At 40.0% G+C, this 24,523-nt stretch overlaps 1 protein-coding gene across 1 annotated transcript in view; it reads left to right on the forward strand.

Moving 5' to 3' along the window:
* The window catches only part of Pgm5 (phosphoglucomutase 5), a 174,382-nt gene that overhangs the window by 129,427 nt on the left and 20,432 nt on the right, over nucleotides 1-24,523 (forward strand). Inside the window, exon 10 of the mRNA XM_015492902.2 lies at nucleotides 13,397-13,531. Coding sequence (XP_015348388.1) covers nucleotides 13,397-13,531 — 135 coding nt within the window. The remainder of the gene's footprint in view (nucleotides 1-13,396; nucleotides 13,532-24,523) is intronic.

Genomic DNA, 24,523 nt, shown 5'->3' on the forward strand with positions numbered 1-24,523 from the left:
TCATGAAGGATAATAGAGAAAGTTTGAAGAGAATGTTCTAGAAAGTCACAGGTACAGTGGCAGGCACCTAGTCAGTGCTCAGGAAATATTAGTTCCTTCCCCTTATAGAATCCTTGACTTGATTAGTGTGAGGAAAGAATGAAAGGGTAAATTTCTCTCTTCTGCTCTCTTATTTTCCTCTTCTCCCTTAGACACACAAGTAACATGTATATGTTTTTGAAAATTGTCTTCAATATGCCATATTGTTGGAAAATATTCCCCCAAATTCTTTTGTTTATTCTATCCTTAAAATATTTCACAGTTAAATTTGAGATTCAGATTTAAAAGTCTCAAAGTAGTGGGAGATTCCCAATTGCCTCTTGTTTAGTTTCTATTCTACCTACTGGTGGAAAAAAAAAGTACACAACAGAAGGATTTTCAGCAACAATTTTTTAAACAATGTTTTAATATTCCTGTTTTGTCAAGAAATGATCTCAAAGCACAACATTCTGCTGCAGAGCATCCTGTGCCTTAGGGTGCTACCACAATGTTTATGAGCAACATCTAAGAGTGCAGGTTTAAAGTCGGGAAGTCTTGGCTATGTGTCTCAACTCTTCCATCCCCTTGTTCCTCTCAGGCAAGTCATTCAACCTCCCTGTGCCATCTTTTCCTTATCTGAGGAGATAGCAATAATAATTGGGGCCAGTTCATATAGCCATTTGGAGAATTAAATGAAATAATACATATACATTTTTGGCATATAACAAATAGGAGTAAGTACTTAACTAAAATTAGTTTGTTAAAATAGCATCCTTGGGAAAGAAAGATTTTGGCATTTAATGAACTACATATGATAAGAAAAGCAGGGGGAAATATACAACTTTGCAAGTTGTCATGTGAAGATATGAGAAGAACTCTTTAGTTTCTGACTCATCTGTGCATTGATTCAAACTTACATTTCTCTGTCTTCCCCAGAGAACTCCCCCTGCCTGCCACCACCAACACATACACACACTCTGATGCAGAAAGGGAAAGGTTTTTTAAGGCAGCTTAGTCTCTCTTTTGTCCTTAATCTGAGGTCAGAGTCAGGAAACAGCTCATGGAAAAAAAGGCTGTTTCATATACAACTCTAGAGATAAGACAGAAATGCTTCTCCAACAAAAATGAAATTAAAATTCTGTCCAGGTGATAAGCCCCGCTCAACCCCACTGCTGCGGAGACGTTTAGAGAAGGCTATCCTGTGAGACCCGGTGAGGGTCATCCAAGGAGCAGGAAGGAAACCCTGAAGTATTCAACCCCCAATGTGTGTTCCTAGGGATCTTTCCAGCCATACTGGGGCTTTCTGGGTTTCATGGCATTTGCCACGGCTGCCTCCAAGTGTCCGATATGTTGGTGATGTGGGGAGCCAGAGAGGAGTTGACCCATGTGTTCCATGGGTCCAAGAGAGATTGATTTAGAAATAGCAGTTTAACAAGGCTTGATTCCATTATATTTCTTTGTTTCCATGAGGGTATATCACTGTATATTCTCAGGTAAAATCTGAATGAGTGGTTGATCCTCAAAATGAGTGGGAAAAATAAGCCAATAGCTTCTATGAAAGTAGGATAACAGTTTGATCAAACTTACGACAACTTTAAGAAGTTCCCAGGGTATGCCTTGTAACAAGATGAAAAAGATACGAAAGGTTAGGAAACTCCCATGTGGCCTAAAGGGCAACCTTTCTTCAAGGGTGAATCAATTGTACAGACATTCTGAGTTTCCTTTGTGCCAGGCAGGGTCTCTCTTCCCTCCACCATCAGTTTGCAAAGAAACATTATCAATACCAAGATGGCGGCTTATCATTATCTCCTCCTGTTGTGCTTTGTATATGAGGTGTTCCCCAATGAGCTCATGTGATAGACAATGTAGGAATTTTCAGAGGTGAAATGACTAGATTATAGCTGTAACCTAATCAGTGGATTTATTCATTTGATGGATTGATAATATTGGGTGGTAATTATAGGCAGGTGGGGTATACCTTTGGGGCTTATGTTTTGTTCCTGGCACCTCGCTTGCTCTCACTGCTTCCTGGATGCCACAAGCTGAGTAGTTTTTCTCATGCCCTTCTGCCATGATGTTCTGCCTCACCTCCAGCCCAGAACAACAACAACAAAAATGAGCTGATCATAGACTAAACATTTGCAACTGTGAGCCCAAAATAAATTTTTTTTTCTCCTCTAAACTTTTTTTTGCTCTTGTCAGGTATTTTGATCACAGCAACAAAAAGCTGACTAACACAGAAATTTATCCTAGGTCTGGGATTGTTGCTGCAACTAATCTGACCACATGATTCAGAAGCCTTTGGAACTGGTTTGTAGGAGGAATTTGGAAAAGTTTGGAGATTCAGGCTGGAAAAATCTTAAAATGTTGTAAGCAGAACTTAATGGGTGATTCTTCTAGGATTTCAGAAGACTAAAATGCCAGTAAAAATATACACAATAATGACTGTGCTCAGGAGATTTCAGATGGGTCTGGGGAATCTATTGGAAATGGAACTGGAGGCTACATGTGTTACGTTCTGGCAAAGAACTTGTTTACATTTTGCCCATGTCTTAAGATTTTCTATGAGGCTGAATTTAAAGGTGGTGAACAAATTAATCCAGAGGAGGAAATTTCAAGACAGTATAGCACTCTCACCATGGCATAGATATCCTGGAAGATTTCAGCAAGGTTTACTGTGAAAATTAGGAGCAAAAAGCAAAGAGTAAAGATTTTTAAAACTTTTAGTTGGGTCAAAAAAGAAGCACATGTAATATCAGGGCCAAGGAACTTGTGGTTAATAAAGAGATTATCACCACTGAAGAGAAGCTAAGTTCTTTGTGCAGAAACAATAGAAAAGTTACAAGTTATTTCAGGAATCAGCAAGACCACCTTCATGACAGGCTCAAGGGTATAAAAATTAAAATTCCTTTGAGAAGAAACAATGGGGGTGCCCTGCTCACAAGGGGGAAAGGCTAGAAAATTGTTTGCCCAGGATTTGTGTCACTATACTTGGCTGCTCTGGAACTCAGAGGCCACTATAGCTGCAGCCCCAGGGCGGGGGGGAGCTAACTTACTGCTTAAACTGGCTGCAGACCTTGGCATTGTCCACACAATGCTGGATGCTGGTTCTGCAGGAATGCAGGGTACTGAAGTTAGGAGATCATAGAAGCTTCTACTGAGATTTCCAAAAGAGATCTGAGGGGCCAAAATGTAGCAAGGTTAAAATACCTTCAGGTAGCCCCTGGGTGAAACTCTGAGAAGGGAGCCAAAGCTAAAATGTAGACCCCAAGGATTAAGAGATGCCAGCAAAGAGGAATGTCTGCCAAGAAAAGCTGCTGGTGGCACACGGAGCCAGTTGAAGAGAGAGGCCCTGTGGGCAGCAACCAGAAAAGTCAAAGGGGCATGGCTGTCTAATTCCTTTAGAGATCACATCTCACCAACATGTGCCCTAGCTGCTGGACATGGAGCTATAGGAGTGGTTTGTCCAGCTGTGTTTAGGTCTTGTTTTGCTCCCATCCCTTCTTTCTATGCCCCTATTCCTTCCTTTTGGAATGGACATATTAACTCTGTTCTGATATATACTTGATATATGTATCTTGCTTTGATGTTTATAGGGGCTCGCAGCCAAGAGCTTCCCTTGAGTCTCAGAGGAGACTTTGGACTTGGACTTCTGGGTGATGCTGGAACTGTTAAGACTGTAGGACTTTTGGAGATGAACTAAATGCTTTTTGCATTGTGAGATAGACATGAGCTTTTGGGGGTCAGAGGTGGAATGTTATGGTTAGTCTATGAGGTGCACCCCAATAAGCTTATTTGACAGGCAATGCAGGAATATTCAGGAGTGAAATGGTTAGATCTCATGACAGCTATAACTTAATTAGTAAATGAACCCATCTGATGAATAAATAATTTGAAAAGAATACTGTCCATTCTTTTCAAATTATTTATTCATCAGTTGAGTAGTAACTGTAGGCAGGTTGGTCATGTCACTGGGGAATTGACCTCAGAGTTTATATGTTGTCCCTGGCACTTCACTTGCTCTCATTCCCAGCCACCAACAGCTGAGCAGCCTGCCTTTGACACACTCTTCTTCCATCATGTTCTAGTTCACCTCAGGCACAGAGCAATGGAGTTGGCTAACCATGGACTGAACCTCTTAAACTGAGCCCAAAATAAACTTTTCCTCCTCAAAGTTGTTCTTGTCAGGTATTTTGGTCACAGCAACGAAAAGCTGACTAACACACCTTCTCACCTCCTACTTGGAGCCTAAGTCCTAGAATTTCTGCTCAACACCCACAATTGTGAGACTTACCCAGCTCTTACAGAAGGAACCCTCTAGTCCCGTTGTTGTGAATGAAGGACAGGCTGATAGAAGTGGTGTCACACTGAGAGATGGCCTAGTGTCACCATAATGGCATCAATCCAGAACTATAACTTACATTTGAAAATTTGCTTTGAAATGAGAAACCTTGATACTTCGCAAGCAAAACTGAAGTAATTGAGTCTCTTTCCATGACTAGTCCAACTCCTGTCTTTCTATTTAGCAAGCTCAAAAATGAAATCCCACTAGTGCTAAAGGCATTTGCAAAGTAACAGTTCAGCTGATATTTAAAAACCTGATGAAAATAAATGCATGCCAGTTAGCTGATGTGGAAAACCAAGTCCAATTTGATTATGTCAGGCTAACTCTGGGCATATTAATACCTCTTCAAGTTATGCAGCCCGCATGGAAACATTCTGATGTTCTCACCCTGGAAAAAAAGAACCATTTGAAATGAGTTCAAACAAAAAAGCACACTTTGAAGACTATGCTAAAGTCTGTTTGCTTTTGGAGTTGTTTTAATATGCAGTAAGGTGTCTGCAATTTTTAATTTCACTACTTGGAAATCATAAAGAAAGTAAGTTGGCAGTCTGAAAATCACATTTTAGTTTTAGCACATGGTGTTTTAACATGTACCTTGTTGCCACCAAACCCTGGGCAGCAATGCAGAGAAGCTCACTGAGATGTCATCATCCTATAATGAACACTAAGTGAGGTCAGCTGGGGAGTCTGGGTCTCCAAGGCTGAAGTCTTCCCTCTTCAGGCTTAACTGGTCAACCATCAGCCCTCAACTTTGTTTTATTTATTTATTTATAAATTTTATTTTATTTTATTTTATTTGGTATGGGGATTGAACTCAGGCACTCAACCACTGAGCCACATTCCCAGCCCTATTTTGTATTTTATTTAGAGTCAGAGTCTCACTGAGTTGCTTAGGGCCTCGTGAGGTTGCTGAGGCTGACTTTGAATTCATGATCCTCCTGCCTCAGCCTCCCAAACCACTGGGATTACAGGCGTGCACCAATGTATGATATGTCAAGATCATTGTACTGTCATGTGGAACTAATCAAAAAATAGATAAATAAAATAAAGATCCATCAACAACTAAAAAATAAATAAACAAATAAACTGGGTGCAGTGATGCACACCTGTAAGCCCTCAACTTTGATCACATCCTAATCAATGAACCAAGTCAGAGATGGCACAGTGATAATTTATCATTGTCTTTATCATGCTCCATTTGCTGGAGTGTGGTTTATGCATCTGGAAGCAGAACTTTGGAAGTCATTTCAGTCACACTGATTAGTCCACATTGAGTTTAGTTAAATCCAAAAGTTAGTACCCTGATAAAGCTCTTCTGTGTTCAAAACCAGAAATGTTTAGGACATGGGATGATAATCACCGCATGCATATTGAATGCATGAATGTGGGTTTAAAAAATTCATTTTCTGTTGCAAATTGTGATGTAGAAAAATGTGTAATAAATATATATATTCCTTTTCTAACTTAGGATAACATGGTGAAGTTTGACTCATTTATGTCTTATAAATGACATAGTGCTTATCAAAAATTATATTTTGTTCCTGGCACTTCACTTGCTCTCATTCCCAGCCACCATGAGCTGAGCAGCCTGCCTTTGCTTACCAAACATTATGAGACAGTCTGCCCTCTTGCATTGAGGATCCATAGCATACAGAATAGATGAGATTCCTGCCCTCTGCATTCAGTTTAGCAAGGAAAACAAATTGATATTAAACTTGTAATTGCTATCAAGTTTATTGAACAGTATCGCTAAGAAAGAATTTATTTGGGTATGCATTTCAGGGGAAACTAATCTAGACCAGGATTCTAGAAAGCTCTTTATGGAGAGGTGATAGTTAAATTGTGCCTGGAACAATAAGTAGGAGCTGGCCCAGGTGAAACCATCTTATCAGACTACCTACTTTTCCACAATTGAATGTGGCTAATGTGTGGTTGTTCAGCTTTCCAGATAAAGAGCCAGGATTTCCTATAGGCATCCTCAGAGCATGTTATGATAGCTATGGTTATAATTCTCTACTCAATTGCTTACTCTGCAAACCTGTAGTTGTGGTAAATAAAGAAAATTAGGTTATGTATTGTCCTAATATGCCTCTTGGTATGACATCTTGAAAACCATGGATTAAAAATATTTTTCTAATAGCCACTATCACTGAGATTTTTCTATTTATCCTTTAAGGGTCAAACACATAATCAGAACTTTATAATGACCCACTGACTGATTTGAAAATGGAGTGATGGAGATGCTGTTTCTGGTTAATTGGGAAGTCCTCATTCCCCTGTTTCTGATTAATTGGAGTCGTAATGAATTACCTTCTCTTGGCCTAAATTGATTGTTCAGGGACTATCTTAGTAACTATCTAAACCTTCTGCAATCAGTTACTTCCTACTAAAATGCTAACATGTCTGTGTAGTCAAGAGGGTAACCATCACCAGGAAATACAAATATAAAAGGAAAAAGCTGCAAACTATCACAGGAACTAAGAGAGGAAGCTATGCTGTCATCCAGGTCAAGGGCTTCTGAATCCAATATATCCCAGAACTGGGGCAGGTGTTGTGTGAACAGGGATCAGCAGTCATTTTGGTGGGAAAATAGAATGTGTGTGACCTACTTCTATTGCTCCATATCTGACCGTGGAAGTCTTGATGAGGAATAAGTTTTAAGTCTTTATTTCCTCAGTAGCCCTCTCATCATATAAAGTTTTTTTTGTTTGTTTGTTTTTTGCTAGGTATAGGTTTTAAAAGAACATTTTAAAAGATCTTTGATTTCCTCAAATATGTCTTTCTAAATGTTAACCCCAAGTTAGCTGGACAGTTGTGACAAAAAAGAAAAACATTTACAAAAATCTTCTCTAGCTTAGAGCAGGGCGGTTGGGTATGAAGGTGCAGTTAGTGCACTGCACAAAGGCACTTGGTCTAATACAGAAGAATTACTGAAATCCAGTCTAGCTAAGAGGAAAGATGCTTTTTGACCCAGGGGAGACACCTTTTTGTAATTCATATGAAGGTACTGCATGGACTAGCTACTCCCTTGCTCAGCTACGTTTGAACTCATGCTCACTTTTAATTCTATGACTTAAACAAAGAAAAATGGGCAATTCTATGTAGTGTGTGTGTGTGTGTGTGTGTGTGTAGAGATATGTCTGTTCAATCCAAATCCCCTGCTTTGTGGGCTGCATGCTTTCTTCTACAAAATATAGTTCAGATGTTACATAGCAATATTTTCACCTTGAAGCTTTCCAGATAAATCGTTTGGGATTTCCTGTGGGAGAAAATATCTGAATTAAGCTCACAGAATCTCTCTTTTCCAAGGCTGTCCTGTCTCCAGGTTCACATGCCTGGTGTGGCCAACTGACTGTATAAGTGACATTGTACCAGATTTCAGAGCCATATGCTGTTTCCCCCTGGAATTCATCCTACATCGGTATTTGACTAGGTCAGATGCTGCCAAATAACTGTTGGTAATGTACAGTTCCTCCTTCCCGCCTGGCTGCAACATGTCCTGAGTCTCCAAACTAACATCTGGCAGCACTGCATGTATTTAGCAACTTGCAGATTTCTCTGCATTGATTTACACAAGGGCTTAAAAAACCAAACAACAAAAACCCTAACATTCATTTATCAAACGTTTATCAGATACTTACTCTACGTAAGGCTTTGAGCCAGCTTTGGGGACCATACAAAACATATGAGATACTGTTCAAACAATTTCACACGAAGGGCCATGGATGAACTTCAGCAGTTTCATGTGGACCAACATCAGATCACAAACCTGAAGTCAGAAAACGTAGGCTGAAGTCCTAGGTCCTCTGTTCACTAAACATGTTTCATTGAACATGTTTTTTTGAAACTCTTTTTCTTTAAAGTTGTGGCCTGGATGACACAAAGTTCCTTCTTTCAGGAACTTCAGGGTCTAAATTGGCCAATTATGGAGGTCAGGGTCCATTGCTTCAAGATCTTTATTGTCAAAAAAGCCAGTTCAGGGGCAGATATAGAGAAGAAAAAGGGGAAGAGATCTGTGAGGTCAGCAGTGATTTCAGAGGGCATGACAACGTTCCTAAGTGAAATTGATCTTAATTCTGCCTAATTTAAAGTAAGTATGCACCATTGCATCATAAACCATCAGTGTTAAGGCTTTAGTTAGCAGTATGCGCCAAATCTGGAAGCTTGGAAAACTTGGAGCACAGCACCATTTTCATTAAAAGTTTAGTAAAGGAAGAATCATAATATTTGTACAGTGATTGATAACTTTTTGAAGCAACTTTGCCAAAACATTTCCTAATCTGATGCTCACAGAAACTCAACAAGCTAAGTTATTTTTCCTTTGATTTTTAGAAAACTAAGGGGGAAGAACTTACATGACTTACTCAAGACCACCAGCTAATAAGTGGCCACGTTGGAGTCCTAGCCTGGTTTATCTACTTGCTATTCCTGTACTATTTTCAAACTGTCCATGAATAGTAAATCAAAGAGTAGAAAAATCTGAGGGGATTTTTAAAAAAAGAATTGCAGTAATTACTACTGGAAGCAGACTGGAGGGTAATTGTGCGGCAGCGGCTGCATGTGACAGGGTTCCTTTAACACCATTCCTCACTGCAAGAAATCCAGGGTGGGAAAAGCCTACCCATCACTGAGGCACACACCACAGGCACTCAGGAGGAAGGGAAATGCTGGGCCAGAACTGAAGGGCCCTTTTATACCCCTTCCCCATACAACTTAAACCACAGTGCCTGGGGTGAGAGCAAGAGCTTGGCACCACCATTTTTTAAAAGATCCTCCTGGCTAATTCCAGGGTGCAGCAAAGTTTGTAATTTGTCCAAGATTGTGAAACCAGTAATGGGAAGCTACCTAGACTCAACTTCATTGTGTTTTTCAAGCCCCAGCTTTGTTTCAGAATATTTTGAGAAATGAAGAATGGGAAGATACACTAGAGAAGCTCCCATAATGATATGCCACATAATTTCTATAATTTTATTTTCCACAACTATCCTTCAGGGGTGGGTACATTTGTTCCAATTCACCATGAGGAATGTGTTTTCATTTGGCCTGTGGGCCCTTGCTAAAAGTGGAGGGAGGCCTTCAGAGACTGCCTTGGTGGGGCCCCTGGTGTGTTCATACCTGGTATTGAACATGCAGTGATGTTTATTCAACAAGTGTTTTTGGAAGACCTATTGTGTGCCAGGTATTGTGCTAGATTAGGCAGGTAAAGTGGAGGTAAGCAAGGTTCTGCCCTCCCAGAACATGTCAGTGAAGGAAAGACTCAAAGACAAAACTGAGCAAATTCCAACATTTTAGGGTTAAGGCTGCAAGGGGAACTCATTTTATTCATCTACTGTAGGACTCTGTTCTTCAAGAGGATTTGTGGCAGCAAAAACATAATGAAGTTATTAGAATGTAAATAAGAAACAGAAATCAAGACTAGGGAATATACAAATTAGAGAGTCAAGAAAAGAAGAAGAAAAACTCACAGTTATGCAAGTCATAAGGATCCACTTGTACTGAACCTCAAACTTAGCATTAAGTATCCTGGCAGCCATATTGAAAAGGGAAATATGGTTAATTACAAAGTACTTGTCATCAGAAAGAAAAGGAAGATCAGTTCCTCAGGAAAAGAAAGGCTTTTCTAACACTTGGCTCTTGAGGAAATGTCTTACATGAAGCTTCATACAGTCTCTAACAATCTTCCTATAGTTACTATGAAAATGGACTTTATAAGACAGTGCCTTGCAGCACTACACAATAAAAGTGAGAATACAAAACTAAAATGCAATTTAATAAATTCATTTCTGTCAAGCATAGGTGATCAGAAGTTGATTGGGGCCAAATATATCCAGATGAACTTATGGCTAGAAGGTGGAACATCTGGAAATGGAGGAAATGGATACCCTGATAAATTTGTCATGAACACAATGTTGGGGACAGTAAATCAAATCAAGATAGCGCCTGGCAGTTTGCCAGGAGGAGTGGTTTGTGAAGCAACACTGCCGAGCCATTTAGATGGTGGGGATTCCTTATTGGCTGATTGCTGTGTCTAGATGATGCTAATTGAGCCAAGCTGTGTGTAATCAGTTAGGTATATATACCTCTGCTGTCCCGCAATAAAGCGGTTCCCGCTACCTTGGGTTCCCGCTCAGTTCCCGCTGAGTTCCCCCGCAATAAAGCAGTTCCTGCTTCAACCTTCAAGTTGCTTGTCACCTCCCGGTTATTTTGCCCAGCCGGACTTCAGCACACAATTTCTCTCTATTGAGATTTTGATAAGGCAGATAGTTATATTTTCTATTGTCTGGTGTAGGGTTGAAAGCTAAATATTCTATGCTGTGGATAATGTTATGGTTTACACCAGGAGATAGCAAATGTTGAAGTAAAGGGATAGGTAGTACATTTAGGCCTTGTGGCCCAGATGCCCTCTGTCACAACTGTTCATCTCTGCTCTTGTGGCACAAAAGCAACCACAGGCAATATATAACTGATTGGGCATGGTTGAGTTCCACTGAAACTTATTTGTAGAAACAGGTGGCAGGTCAAATTCCACTTATAATTAGTACATTGCCAACCCCTGCTGTAACCTAAAAAATAAAGGCAAATTATATGATTAATACTTTGTTGAAATTAAGAGTTAGAAACCTGACAAGTCTTGGTTAGTGATGACTTTTGCCCCATAGCATAATGGATAGCAGGTGGTGATTCACACTGGAAAGAACATAGCTCTTGTTTGGGTTGCACGATCCATGAGGCTCATGTAAGGAACATGCAGATCTCAAAGCAATCCTTTTCAACTAATCACACATTAAGGACATAGTTCTGGGATTTTTTGAAACACAAGAATAGCCTGTGTTTAAAAAACATCATATTTTAAAAACCTGACATTCCTTATGGAGAAGAAGAACTATGATATTCTTCACCTGAAATGATCTCCTAAACAACATGGATTCTCAGTTTAGATCTCATGGTTGGTTTCCTACGAAAGAGAGAAGATGTTGAACTATCTCTGGTGGGCTAATGTCTGCTATTTACTCCTTTAGTTTTTCAAGGAAAAAATCTATTCTTGCCTACCAGATATAGATTCAGAGGGTCTTCTATGAGTATAGCATGTAGCATAACCAAAGTTATTATGAATATCCTCAAGAAAAAAAATAGCATGATTTCATTATGTAAAGTCTGTTTTGAGCAGATAACACATATGGATGGTTTGTTATGACTTGAATTATTAAATACCTCTCAGGGGCCATAAACTGATCTAAGAGGTTAATTGTATAATGAAAGTGACCTTAAAGGGTTGTGTCTGGAAGATCACTGGAAGAAGAGGCCCCAAGTTATCTAGAATCTGCAACAATAAATGTGTTATTGACTCAGCTTTAGAATTATTTAAACCAATTAATATGTAAGCCATAGTCCTGAGCAGTGAGTTTCATATTGGTGAGTTCCATACAGGGTGACATTGGGAATGCAAGATTAAAAGTGAATAACAGCTTCAAAAGTGTTTGTAAAAACATCACTGTGAACACAACTATGGAACCTTTGGGGCTTTATTGTCAGTTTGAATATAATATGATGTGATGTTTTCCAGATCATAGATAATTTGTTCATTTGCTTCAGTTGGAATTTTGTTGACCATTTACTTCTCTAACAGCAAAAGGTAGTTAAGAAAACTGTGTCTAATTATTTTAATAAACTAGCATATACTGTGTCTTTATCTCCACATACCCAGGACTTAATCCAGGGCCTAGTCTATAAAAGCCACCCTAAAAGGTTTTCCAAATGAATGAATCCTGGACAGTATTACCCTGCTTGCAAAGTCAATAGAGTAATTGGTTGCCACTAAGGGAGATGGCTCCCTGTTGTTTTTGTTGAACTTCTCTAAAAGAAACTAAAGCTTTTTATTTGGGGATGGAACAAAATATGCTTATTAAACCTAGACAAGCAGAAAACAACTCAAATGGAACCATAATCTGCTTCCATCAGGTATCATCAGGTGGGACTAGGGGTAAGAAGTTGGCACTCAGATTTATGCAGCAGTTATGATACAATTTTAATAATGCCTTACTTTTTTTAACAGGCAGAATTCGAGGCCAGAGGTTTCAAGGATAAGTTGTTTAGGGAGAAGGCTTAAAGCAAAGTTGCCCAAGACATTCACATTTTAAGAAGCAGCAAGTCACCATCTTGTTCCTTTCTCTTTCACTCTCTGGCCTCTGTCAACATGCTTATTAATAATAATTTATCAGTTGTCTTAGGAGAACAAATTTCCTTCAGCAGAAGTCAAAATGTGATCTTATGGTCATTATATTTAAATAACCCTACCACAAATAAGAGGAAATATAGAGAGTAGGGACATTCCGAACCAAAAATGAACTAACATTGGGCAGCTCTAGCTAGGTTCCTACCCTATCCTGGTAGCCAGGACTTAGAGGTGAGAAGAGAGGAGAGAGCCATAAGGGTGAGGGTGTGCTCAGCCACCGTCCGCTCAGCTGAGGCTGCAGCCCTGAGCATTTCATTGTGGGGTTCAACTATTACCAGAAGAATGTGGGAATGAGGAAAAAACCCAGAACAAAGCAAAGAGACATGCTTAAAGCAACATCTAACAATATGTGGGGTAACCCTCACCTGAACATGGACAATTTTTCTAACTGAAATGGATAAATTGCCTACCTGAATCTAGAAGATTTGTAAAGGATGCCCTTTGACTTGAAGAACATTTATTAAATACTATCCTATCTTGTTACCCCTACTTCTTCTTGATTTTCACATCACCAGACCAGGGAAACTTAAGCATCTGCTTATAGTTTTGATCCTAACCCTCACCAACATTAACCACAGAGCAACAGAAATAGAATGAAGAGACAAGTGGACAACCTCAAGAAGCATTTAGGTTTACCATACTGTTCCTTTTTAGTAAACACGCAAAGCCAGTGAACAGTTGTCATGACCCTGATGTTTTTTAGATCATAGACTCGTGCTGATTGCCACAGTGGGTTGGAGTTACTTATCATCTGCTTGATCATTTGTTCACTGATCCATTTTGGATGTCTTTGGTCTCAGGGCCTGAGGATCATTTTCTCGGATGCATCACGGCTCATCTTCAGGCTTAGTTCCTCCAGTGGCGTGAGAGCCACCATCAGGCTGTATGCAGAGAGCTACGAGAGGGATCCCAGCGGTCATGACCAGGAACCACAGGTACAAAAGCAGAGCTATTCTCTCCACACTATGTGTCTTACCACTCCTAGCAAATTTCAAGATCTTCCATGGGTCTTTAGTGGAAAGGCATGTTGAAAGCTTCAGTTGAAGGCAAACCAAAAATTGCTTTTTAGCATTTACAAGTTCAGACCACTATTTCCCAACTTGGCTCTCTTGACTGTTCTGCAGTTTGATTGGGGTGATACTAAGAAAAGGCACTTTGTATAGATAAGTTAAAAATTTTTCAAGTTAGAGTCAAACTAGTTGAATGTCTGATTATTCCTGTGTAAATTATGCATCTCCAAGTGTTTTGGAAACTCTTGGACCATAACCTGGAAGTAACAGTGTAGATGCAATCCTTGGCTTCCTCTCTGAGGCCATTTCAGTAATCACAAATAGCTCAACCATAAGTTTCCCCACTCCCCTAGTCATTAAGCACCAGACAATATTGACTAGTACTAAAAAGAACCCACTGTGATATTGGGAACATCACGCTTTGCTGTTGACTGCTCCTGGCTCCTTGGTCTATGCTTCAGTTTGGGTTTTGCAGAATCCTCAAAAAGATGATTCTTTGAGCTGAAATATCTGCATATACTTCTTTGTGGAAAAGTAGAGAAACAGAGAAAATACTGTTTCTCATTGTGGAGTTGCTCAGAATTTCCAGCTATAATATGCTTTTGGATGGAATAAGACACTGTTTCTTTGTCATTCATTTAGTTAATTTGTGTTTTCATGGTTATCTTTCTTTGGAGAATCTCAAGGAACTTGGCCATAATGGTGCTATATAGATCCTTGCACCAGACTTATAGCCAAAAGACTTATCTGGAATAAAACAATCCCAAATGAGGAAGGAGAGGCCAGAGAGCTGTTTCCAGGGTCAGTGGGAGCATGAGTGGGCAGGACACATTGCCAGCTTCAGCCCTGGGTCCTTCCTCCCAGGATCACAGGCACTCCATGCCATGAAGGGGCCATGTTCTGCCAAAATAATTTTCTGGTAAGTACATTTTGCCCAAGATAGTACCAAATCATGCAAGAGCTAGATGGAGGCTTACCCTCTCTTTCCGAATAAAGCACTCTTCTACATCCCATGTTGGGAAGGGAGCTTGAAGCAAGCCCTGGAAGTCCACAGCTACGTACAGGGTGAGGAATGATATTCCTGGCCTCCCCAGCTCTGACTCATTCTGACTCAGGGCTATTTTTTCTGAACATTCTTTTCCCTATTTGCACAGGGTAAATTGTTATGATACTTGCTTACTTCTATGTACTTCTCCTCCCTAAGCCCAGGCCAGGAGACATGCATGAAAATAATTCTATACCCAGATGAGTATCTCTCTGAAGTGGTCCATAAAAGCATAAAAAGTAGTGATTTTTGAAGCCCAAAACTCTAAAGGCCTGTATTTAGAAGGTTGTGTGGATAAAGAAAACCTAAATAATGCTCATCTTATTCCCCATTACTGAAAATATTGCATCTTGTTGGCTTAAAGTGTTTATAAATTTGAATGTTTAGGGAGTCCCTTCATTGATGTTGCTCTTCTGATCTCTGATATTACTTTGCTTTCTAATCATGAGTAACTTAGAGTTTTTCCCAAGCCTAATTAATTGTGCCTCAGAATATTTAGCACATGAACTACCTAAAAATGTTATATTAAAATAGAACTTCTTGTTAAAATATTGCACATCATTGACTCACCAACTTAAGTCCTATTGCAGAGGTCAAGATAACATAGAGTAAAAATTTTAAAGAAATCCAAACACCTAAGGAAAAGGAAGAAGCTTCTCTTATCAGGCCTCCCTGTGTTAATTATTGCACAGCTTTACCTAGACACATGCACTGGAGTGTTTGGGGGCTCCCTTTAAATGTAACTTTATAAGACCACCTACTTCTCCCTCCCAAGAGCTCTGGAAGGAAAGGCCTTTGGTTAACTGTTAACAGAGATCAAAGATAAGACATGTTCTCAAGCTGCTGGTGTTGTTACTGATCCAGGCCCAACAGGGAGAGACTAGCTTGTATTGCTTTCTCAGCTGCAGAGAGAATCCTTCCAACCCTTTCAGCTTGTTCTTATTTGTAGCCCAGAAAGCAGAGGATAAACACCCACTCTGCTCTTACCTCTATGCCTATGCACACATGCAGACACCCTTTAAAGTAACTCTGTAATCTGCAGAGATTCCATTGATAAGCTTATTCCAATTCAACAGGTAGTTTTTAATGTTTGCACACCCTAACTCAATTGCCATCTACATTCAAGTCATTTTGCCAGAATTCCTCTCAGCTGGTTTATCAGCATCTGGCTATTTTATTTTGAACATGAGTCATTTCTTTTCCAGACATCTTAAGCACATGTGAACAGAGCATGTTGTAGACATTTACACTCGTTGCCTTGCAAAAGTATTCAGAACTAACCTAGTGATTCAACTAGGAAAAGTTGTGATATAATCAGTATGTTCCTGGATCTCCTACATGTGGACTTTTCATTTGTGTCTTTTTGCATAAATAATTATGCCATAAGTTGATGTCAGATAATTTCTTACCTATATCAAAAATTTTTTAAAAATATGAAATGGTGGTAAGGGAAGGAGATAAGAAGATAAATGATGTTTTGCCCTCATTTTGGGTCCTAGGAAAATCAAGAAGGAAATAGCCTAGAAGATTTCATAGTTTTAAAAATATAAGATTAATTTTACTGGAAATAAGGAGACTTTCAATGAGCTCGCAAACCAGCTGGTAAGTAATTTGGAAAAAAGGGATAAGCCAAAGGCTTTAAATTCACAGGTAACCAGAAAGAGCAGGATTGGGTACATCTTTCCCACCCAATTTATTAGCGGAACTACTAGATTAACTTTTTATTCACTGTCTTCCCTTGTACTTTGGAGCCCATGGGCAGAGTAGCTAATGAACAATAGAGGATCCAAAGAGAAAGGAAAGGAATTTTTTTTCAGGGATAGGATAATCACAGAACTGATAATCAGCTTGAGGCTAATCAACCATTGGCTTTGATAGTTTCATGGTAGAATATAACTACACTCCATCAAACCCCAGTTCTTGGGAGAAGTCTGATTCTCCCTAACCTTCCTTGCAACTGAGGAATTTATACCTAGAAGACTTTAAGGACTAATATCTAAGTATCAGAAGTCACTCTATATTTGATTCCTCTGTCAAACCAAAGGGCATCTGCCATCTTGTTCTACCTGTTCTTATTATGACTTAACAATCCAGAAATGGAAAGCACAGAGCCATTTAATTTCATGAAGGTAGAATACATAATTTGCTATGGAAAACAGGATACCTTTGAGACTGAGGGAGGGCACTGTGAATACGTCCAGACTGTTCCCAATAAAGCATGTTTGAGTTACATGCCTTCATCCTATTGTAGAACTGCACATCTCTCTAGAGATGGGTTTCTGAAGAAGAGAGAACATGGAAAGAGTAAAAGAGATCAGTGGTTCTCAGCCCAGACTGCACATCAGAACCTTTTGAAGAGATTGATGGAAATATCCAGGCCTAGGTCCCCCACTCCTGGAAATTCCACTTTAATTATTCTGAAGTGGGACTTCTGATTCTAATTAAACCAGGGCTTCTCAAACCTTAATTACATACAAAATACCTGGGGATCTTGCTAAAGTGCTATTCTGACTTAAGTGTGAGGAGGCCATAGGCTCTGCATTTCACAAGCTGCCAGGTGATGGTATACTGCTGGTCCAGGAGCCACACTTTGAATAACAAAGAGTTAGATGAACTGCCAAGTCCTAGCAGCAGGACTTTCTATTCAGAACTGTAGAATGAGTGACATCAGTTTCTAGTGTCTCCACAGGTTGGTCTCTGTTCTGTAGACTTGGATCTCCACTGCCTCTTGGACTCCACTTGTGTGTCCCATAGGCAGCACCACCTGACACATGCAAAACTGAACAGTGGAAATAAGGAGACCTTCAATGAGCTCTCAAAGCAACTGGTAGTAATTTGAAAAAAAGGGATAAGCCAAAAGGCTTTAAATTCACAGGTAACCAGAAACAATAGGACTGGGTACAACCAACCTGTGGAGACACTAGAAACTGGCATCCCTCATTCTATAGTTCTGAATACAAAGTCCTGCTGCTAGGACTTGGCAGCTCATCTAACTGTTTGTTATTCAAAGTGTGGCTCTTGGACCAGCAGTATACCAGGTGATGAGTATACCAATAACAGCTGGCATATGGTAAATGTACAGTAGAATTTTGCCAAATTAATGAAAGGTTGAGTATTATTAAGTACTTTGGAATGCCCTTGACTGATTATGTTACATGGGAAACTGGAATATTCTGTATTCAGTGTGAACCTTGGTATTGTTGTCAGGCTTCCGTACTGTAATGGGGGGGGGACTGAATAAAATAAATTGCCATTATTAAGGTACCTATAATCTACAGGGCTCCATTCTGGATAGTTCACACGTACCTATTTTCTTATCATTCCAATAGCCCCCAGAGCAGGCAAAGAAGTTGAGTGAGGGATTTAGACCCACTGGAGGGTCAAAATAGGTCTTTCTTATAATGAAATCTTTGATGTCCATAGTTACATTTAAGTTTCAGAGGAGAAAGAATTTCTTCCTACCTGGGTCTAAGTCCAAGCCTACATTTGGAGCCTTAGTTCAGTATTATTATTAAAAGGCTTTCTTCTCACCTAACCAGTTCTTTGAGTCTCTGACATCAACTGGGTGTCCAAGAACTCAGTTCAATTACAACACTATCCGGAGCTAACTCAGACCCCACTGGTTAAGGGCTCAGTTCCACAAGACTGCTTCAATACTGATGTCAGCTGCAAATGAGGTGCCTAGGGTACCCATAGTTCTGCCTGGCCAACTACAAATTCCAGCATTCCCATGACCTTCCTTCAGGTTTAATAATTCACTGGAACAATTTACCAGAAATTAGGAGATTACTTCCTATTACTAGTTTATTTTAAAGAATAGAACTCAGAATCAGTCAAATGGAAGAGGGCAAGCCTCCAATGGGGGAGTGTGGAGACTTTCAATGAGCTCTCTTGATCTGTCCAGACCCTGTTGTTTAGGGGGCTTTAATGGAGTTGTATTACATATGTATGAAATAATTGGCCCTTGGTTGTTGACCTCAGCCTCCAGCCCTTCTTCCCTCCCTGAAGGCCAGGAGATGGGACTGAAAGTTCCAACTCTCTGACCACCTGGGTGGATCCTTGGGCAGTCATCAATCTGAAGCCATGGAGGGACCCACTGAGAATCACATTGTTCACATAGATCAGGTATATTTGGAATATGAATAACGAAAAAAACACGCACACTCAGGAAGTTTCAAGAGTTTTGCATTTGTGTCAAGAACTGGGGACAAAAACCAAATATATATTTTTGTTATTTCAAACCTATAAAAAGTAGTAAATGACTAGTTTTCTCTCCCTTATTTGAATCAGCAATGAATTGGTTTTGAAACTATTAAAAGAATAATGTTTAAAATGCCTATAGGTTATGTTTTATAGTTAAGGAATCTGGAATGATTGATCAAAAATTTGGAGAATAGAATTAAAGTGGAAATAACATATATGATGTGGAAGAGTTGGAAACATAATGGAGTTCAGAAGTGACACATATAAAGACATTCACTTAGCGATTCCATTTTCACATGACAAGATGAAAGCATATATTTACATGTATGTGGATATATATCTACGTGGTAGAGAGAGTGAGCATCATTTTGGAGTCATAGTAGCTAAATATATATCAAAAACATTACTATGTTATTTAAAAAGGAAACCTACACAGTAATATCTCAATAGCTATATATGCAAGGAAAACCATGAGGAAATACTTCATTTTTCTCCCTAGAATTTAATCTGTATTGCTGCAATCTGGACCTATGCAGTGAGGGTGGAATGATGCAGACAGAGTTTAGAAAAGAAACACGTGGTGAGAAGATCGGACTATAAATGCTATGGCCAAGTTAGGGAGCTGGCTCATTTTTGCTTGGAAGAGAGGCATGACCTGGAGGTCTTCAGGAATTTAAAAAGTAATACGAGGTGGAGAAAGATGACCAGCTGTTCTCCATAGCTAATGAATATGTAATTTGAGGAAATAAACTCAAGCTGACCTGGAAGGGATTCAGATTGTCTGTTAGGACAGTTTCTCCTTAGTGAAGGCTCCTGTCCAGTTAGGATAGCTGGCTAATACTCTTCTAGAAGGCTCTATGCCCCCATAGATTCAAACAATTTAAAAAATATAGGCAAGGGTGAAAGGATTTTAAGACTAAAGTGCTTAAAATACTTTAGTATTTAAAGTACTTTAGCTTTAATATGTGTGTTCTGTGATTATCATTTTTTTTTCCTGTTTAAGAAGAAACAAGTTCTAGTCAAGTGGGTTAGATTTCCCTCTAGTGGTGCAGAAAGGAACTCAGTGCAGCTGTGTTTTCACAAATCAGAGCAGAATTAAATTTGGGAAAGCAACAAACATGTACAGGTTTTCCATATGTCTACTCATTTAAGTAAATTACCTCCTGGAAAAACCCCCACGGGGTCAACAGTCCTCCTTTTTCTTGCTTAGATATTGAAACCTGGACTCCCAATCTGCATTGCGTGCATTGCTCTCTACTGAGCCAAGGACACTCCCTGGGATGGTGGATCCTCTGTTGACATGTGGAAAACTCCCTTGGGCTGGGAATTTGGCAGCTGTTTCCCAGAGATCAGTGTCTATTAAAGACCAGGGCTGTTTAGAGTTTTGATGACAAAGGGCCTTTTCCTTAGCTGGTGGTTGTGAGCAAAACTCCCTTAGAGGTACATGACGGTCCTGTCCTCCAACACTGGACACCACTAGGATTTGGGAGAAAGTAGATGTCTGCACTGTAAACTGCTTGTGTCCATCCCGAAGACAGAGCCCAACTCAAATCTGCCTTTAGTACCCTATCTACAAAGGGGGCCCTTATTCCAAATTTTGTAAGAATATCTTGGCATTGCCAACTTTTCCCACAACCTAGGGGCCTTAAGAACAGAACAGTGAGGAGCTAGAAGTTGTACCTTGATCCTGTTTGGGGGGTGGTGGTGATCAGTTTATTTAAGGTTTAAAAACTCTAAACCTTGAAAAAAAATTATTTCCCCTATCTACCTCCCTGATGTAATTCAAAATAAAAACAAAATTAGTTTTAAAAACAAATGTAATGAAATGTAATATTTTGATTTTTTTCTCATGGTTCTATTCTGCTTATCTACAATTTAAAAAAATTTTTTTTAGCTGTAGTTGGACACAATACTTTTATTTTGTTTGTATGTGCTGCTGAGGATTGAACCCAGCGTTTCACACATGCCAGGCTAGCGCTCTACTGCTGAGCCACAACCCCAGCCTCACTTTTCTAAAATATTAAGTGTCACTTTCTTACCAAAATATTTTATTGTGGAGCCTCTGCTTGGCTACGTCTAAACACATGCATAACCAGCTATTGGTTATCTCGGCGCTAATAATGTCCACAAATCTCTGAGTCTGGCTGGATCTTGTTTACTCAGCCTGAAAAGGGAGCATGAATGATTTTGCATTGGTCACACAAGTACAGAGGGCCACTGCTCACAACTCCTCTTGCCAGAGGAATGGGCTTGACAAGCTGTACCCAGCACAGTCTGCTTTTCCAGCATTCTCTTTGTTCCATCCCAGATGAACAACCAAGTTTCCGTGCCTTTCAGCAGAAGGCTGCGCTGGTCTCTTGACTGGTCATGATTCAGGCTTTCTTTGAAGCAGTGCCCTTCTTTGGTGGGTAGTAAATCATTTGCTTTTCTCATAAACAAGACTGTATCTTAGCAAATGCATACTGACCGTGAACTCGAACACTGTGACCGTCAGAAGAAAGCCCTGGACTAGTATTGCAATCAGCTGCATCTGGAGGGACATTGTCTGGGTTGTGTATCATGGTCATGCTGCACTTGCAGGGGGAACGCAGGACCTGGGCTGAGATGGGGAGGAGTTTGGCTGTGTTCCCTCTCCTATCTACTCCGGGATGATTTGAAGTGAGACATCCTATCCCATGCTCAGAGTTCCTATTCAAGATGCAGGTGAGGGATTGTCCTGTCCTTAGTTTTTGCATCCCAGGAATGCTGGGAGGTATGACAGACTCCAGGAAGGCAGCATTTCAATAGCAGGGTGCTTAAGCTTTGGGCAGGAGGGGAAATTATGAAAGCTTATGAAATTCTGCTTTTATGTTCCTTTTTAGGGTCTCATTTCTGAGTGGTTTTTGTGGGTAGAAATCGCCATGTGTGTATTCCACACTTTATGATGTAGGACTGGAGTGAGACGAGACTGCAAGAATGGCTTAAAATGTAGGTTTCATTATTATTCAGCTATGGTGAGGCCAGAAGGCCAGGGGTGACTATCATTTAAAAAATAGTTGTTACTCATAGTTCCCAAGAGGAGGGGGCATGACATACTCCACCAGGCCACTTGGGGAAGCCCCAGGGTTAGCCAGGAGGCAGAGAAGGCAAGGGCAGGGCTGGGGCTGGGGCTCAGTGGCAGAGCGCTTGCCCAGCATGTGTGAGGCATTGGGTTCAATTCTCAGCGCCGCGTATAAATAAACAAAAAATAAAGGCCCATCAACAAATAAAAAAATATTTTTAAAAAAGAAAAAGTAAGGGCAAATTTTAGGTAAAAGCCTTTATTATGGTTTTTGAGGAGAAAACTAGGCAAAGGCAGGGAAGGCAGGTTTAGGATTGGCTAGAATTCCAGCAGTTTCTGGGCACAGGGGATTTCTCTTATTGCTAGGTAACTGGTCTTGGGAAGATTAGGAAGGAAAATATTGACCCAAGTGTGAGAGCCCAGTGAGAGCTTGATAAAGTGGTTAGTTTTCATAAAAAAGGCGCTCTCCCTCTCCTGATGAGTTGTTGGTCACCTCTAAGAACAACTAACCCTGCAGGTGTGGTTCCTTCCAGGGTCAGCAAGACCCCGACATGTGAAAGCCTCAAGATAGACAGATATGCTTATAGAGAGAGGGAGAGATAAAACCACTGTCAGTTTTTCCAGTGGCTAACATTTATAAAGATAAACAGATAAGATTTTGGTTGTTCACATACCATCAATGCTGGATTGATAGCCTCTAGTTCAAAGGTTGGGCTTTAGAATCAGATGTTTGATTTTGTGCCTGAGAATCTTCTGAGAATGTGGTCATGGGCAACCTAATTTATCTAAACTTCAGTGATTCAGTCAAATGGGGCTAAAAATACTTTCATAGGATTTTTGTAATGATTAAATCACATTTATATGAAGAATCTTGCCCAATCCCTGGCCCATGAATAAATACTTAATATATGTTGATTTTCATTAATATTATTGCTCTTGCCCTTTTTTTGTTGTTGTTAGTAACAATATAGAACAGTTTCTGCTCACTTGAGGATAGAAGATTCTCAGGCTAATTAGCAACTAGTTTTCTAATGGAATTAACCTGTCTTGTCTGTTCCTTTCTCATTAACATCTTAGCTCACTGAATCTATGGGAGGATTCCCAGAAGAACTAACAAGCTTCTAAATACCTGAGCCTTTTAAAAAGGCTACCATGTCTTTTGTGCTATGGCATGTAGATATACCACACTGTTGAAGATTCAAAAATGAGCTAGAGATTCTCCACCTGTCTCTCCCTTCTTCTTTCTCTCACTCTGCCATCCTTTAGGACTCGTATTCATGGAGTATATGGAATAAATTCACTCTCTTCATGGTGTGGAGTAGATGCACTGAGTTGGACTTGTTTCATGATCTTATTTTATCCAAGATAATGTGCTATTCCAGGCTGTTCCAGGCACATATGCCAGAGGGTAGTTGTTTAAACACTACAGTAGGTGTGAGACAAAGAACAGGTTCATTGTTGCTAGCCATGAAGTACATGCTTACTAGTTTCAAAGTGTTGAACAGAAAAATCGGTCCCTTAGAGCAGGGGTCCGTAAGTTTTTTCTGTAAACATCCAGGTAATAAATAGGTTAAGCTTTGCTGGTTGTATTAGTTTGCTAGGGCTGATGTAACAAAGCGCTATAGACCGGGTGGGTTAAACCTCTCTCCAGAAATGGAAAGAGGTCTGAGAACAAGATGTTGAAAGGGCTGCTTCCCCCTGAGGGCCTTGAGGAAAGGCCCTGCTCCAGGCCTCCCTGATCCGTGATTGGCTGTCTTCTCCTGTCTCTGTCTGCTGTCTTCCCTCTAAGTGTGTTTCTGGGTCCAAATTTCCCCTTTGTGGTGGACACCCATTGTATTAGCCAGTATTCTGTTGCTGAAAAAAAAAAATGCCTGAGATCATCAGATAATAAAGAGGACAGACTTATTTGGCTCACATTTACCAGAGGTAAATGGTCGGTTTGCCCCTTTGTTTTGGGGACCTTTGGTGAGACAGTCATGGCAGAGATGCATAGCAGAACAAAGCGGCTCACCTCATGGCAGGCAGGAAGCAAAAAGAGAGAGGGGCTGGGGTACCAGTATCTCCTTGAAGGGTATAACCCTTATGACCTAACTTTCTTCCCCTAGGCTCCACCTCCTGAAGATACATGGGCTTATAGGGGTGGGGGTGGGGGGGCTTTCAGATCCAAACCATAACACAAATCATTGGAGTAGGGTCCTCCCTAATGACCTTGTTTTAACTTGACTAACTTTGTAAAGACCCTGTCTCCAAATAAGGTCACATCCTGAGATATTGGCAATTGGGACTTCAACATAGAAATTTGGGGAACAGGATGCACAATTTAATCTATAACATTATTCATACAGTCTGTGTTAAAAACTTCTCAACTGCTCTGTAGCACAAAAGCAGACACAGATACTACATGAACAAACTGATGAGATTTTATTCCAATACAACTACACGTATGGGCACTGAAATTTGAATTTCAAATAATTTAACATGTCACAAAAATCTTCTGATTCTTCTTTTTAACTATTTGAAAACATAAAAGTTATTCTTAGTTCATGGGCTGTACCCAAAGCCAAGTGGAGACCTGGGTTTGGTCAAGGTCTCTAACATGTTGACAATTACCTTACATGTTTCTGACTAT

The sequence above is a fragment of the Marmota marmota genome, unplaced genomic scaffold (genome assembly GCF_001458135.2).
Source record: "Marmota marmota marmota unplaced genomic scaffold, marMar, whole genome shotgun sequence".
Classification (NCBI taxonomy): Eukaryota; Metazoa; Chordata; class Mammalia; order Rodentia; family Sciuridae; genus Marmota; species Marmota marmota.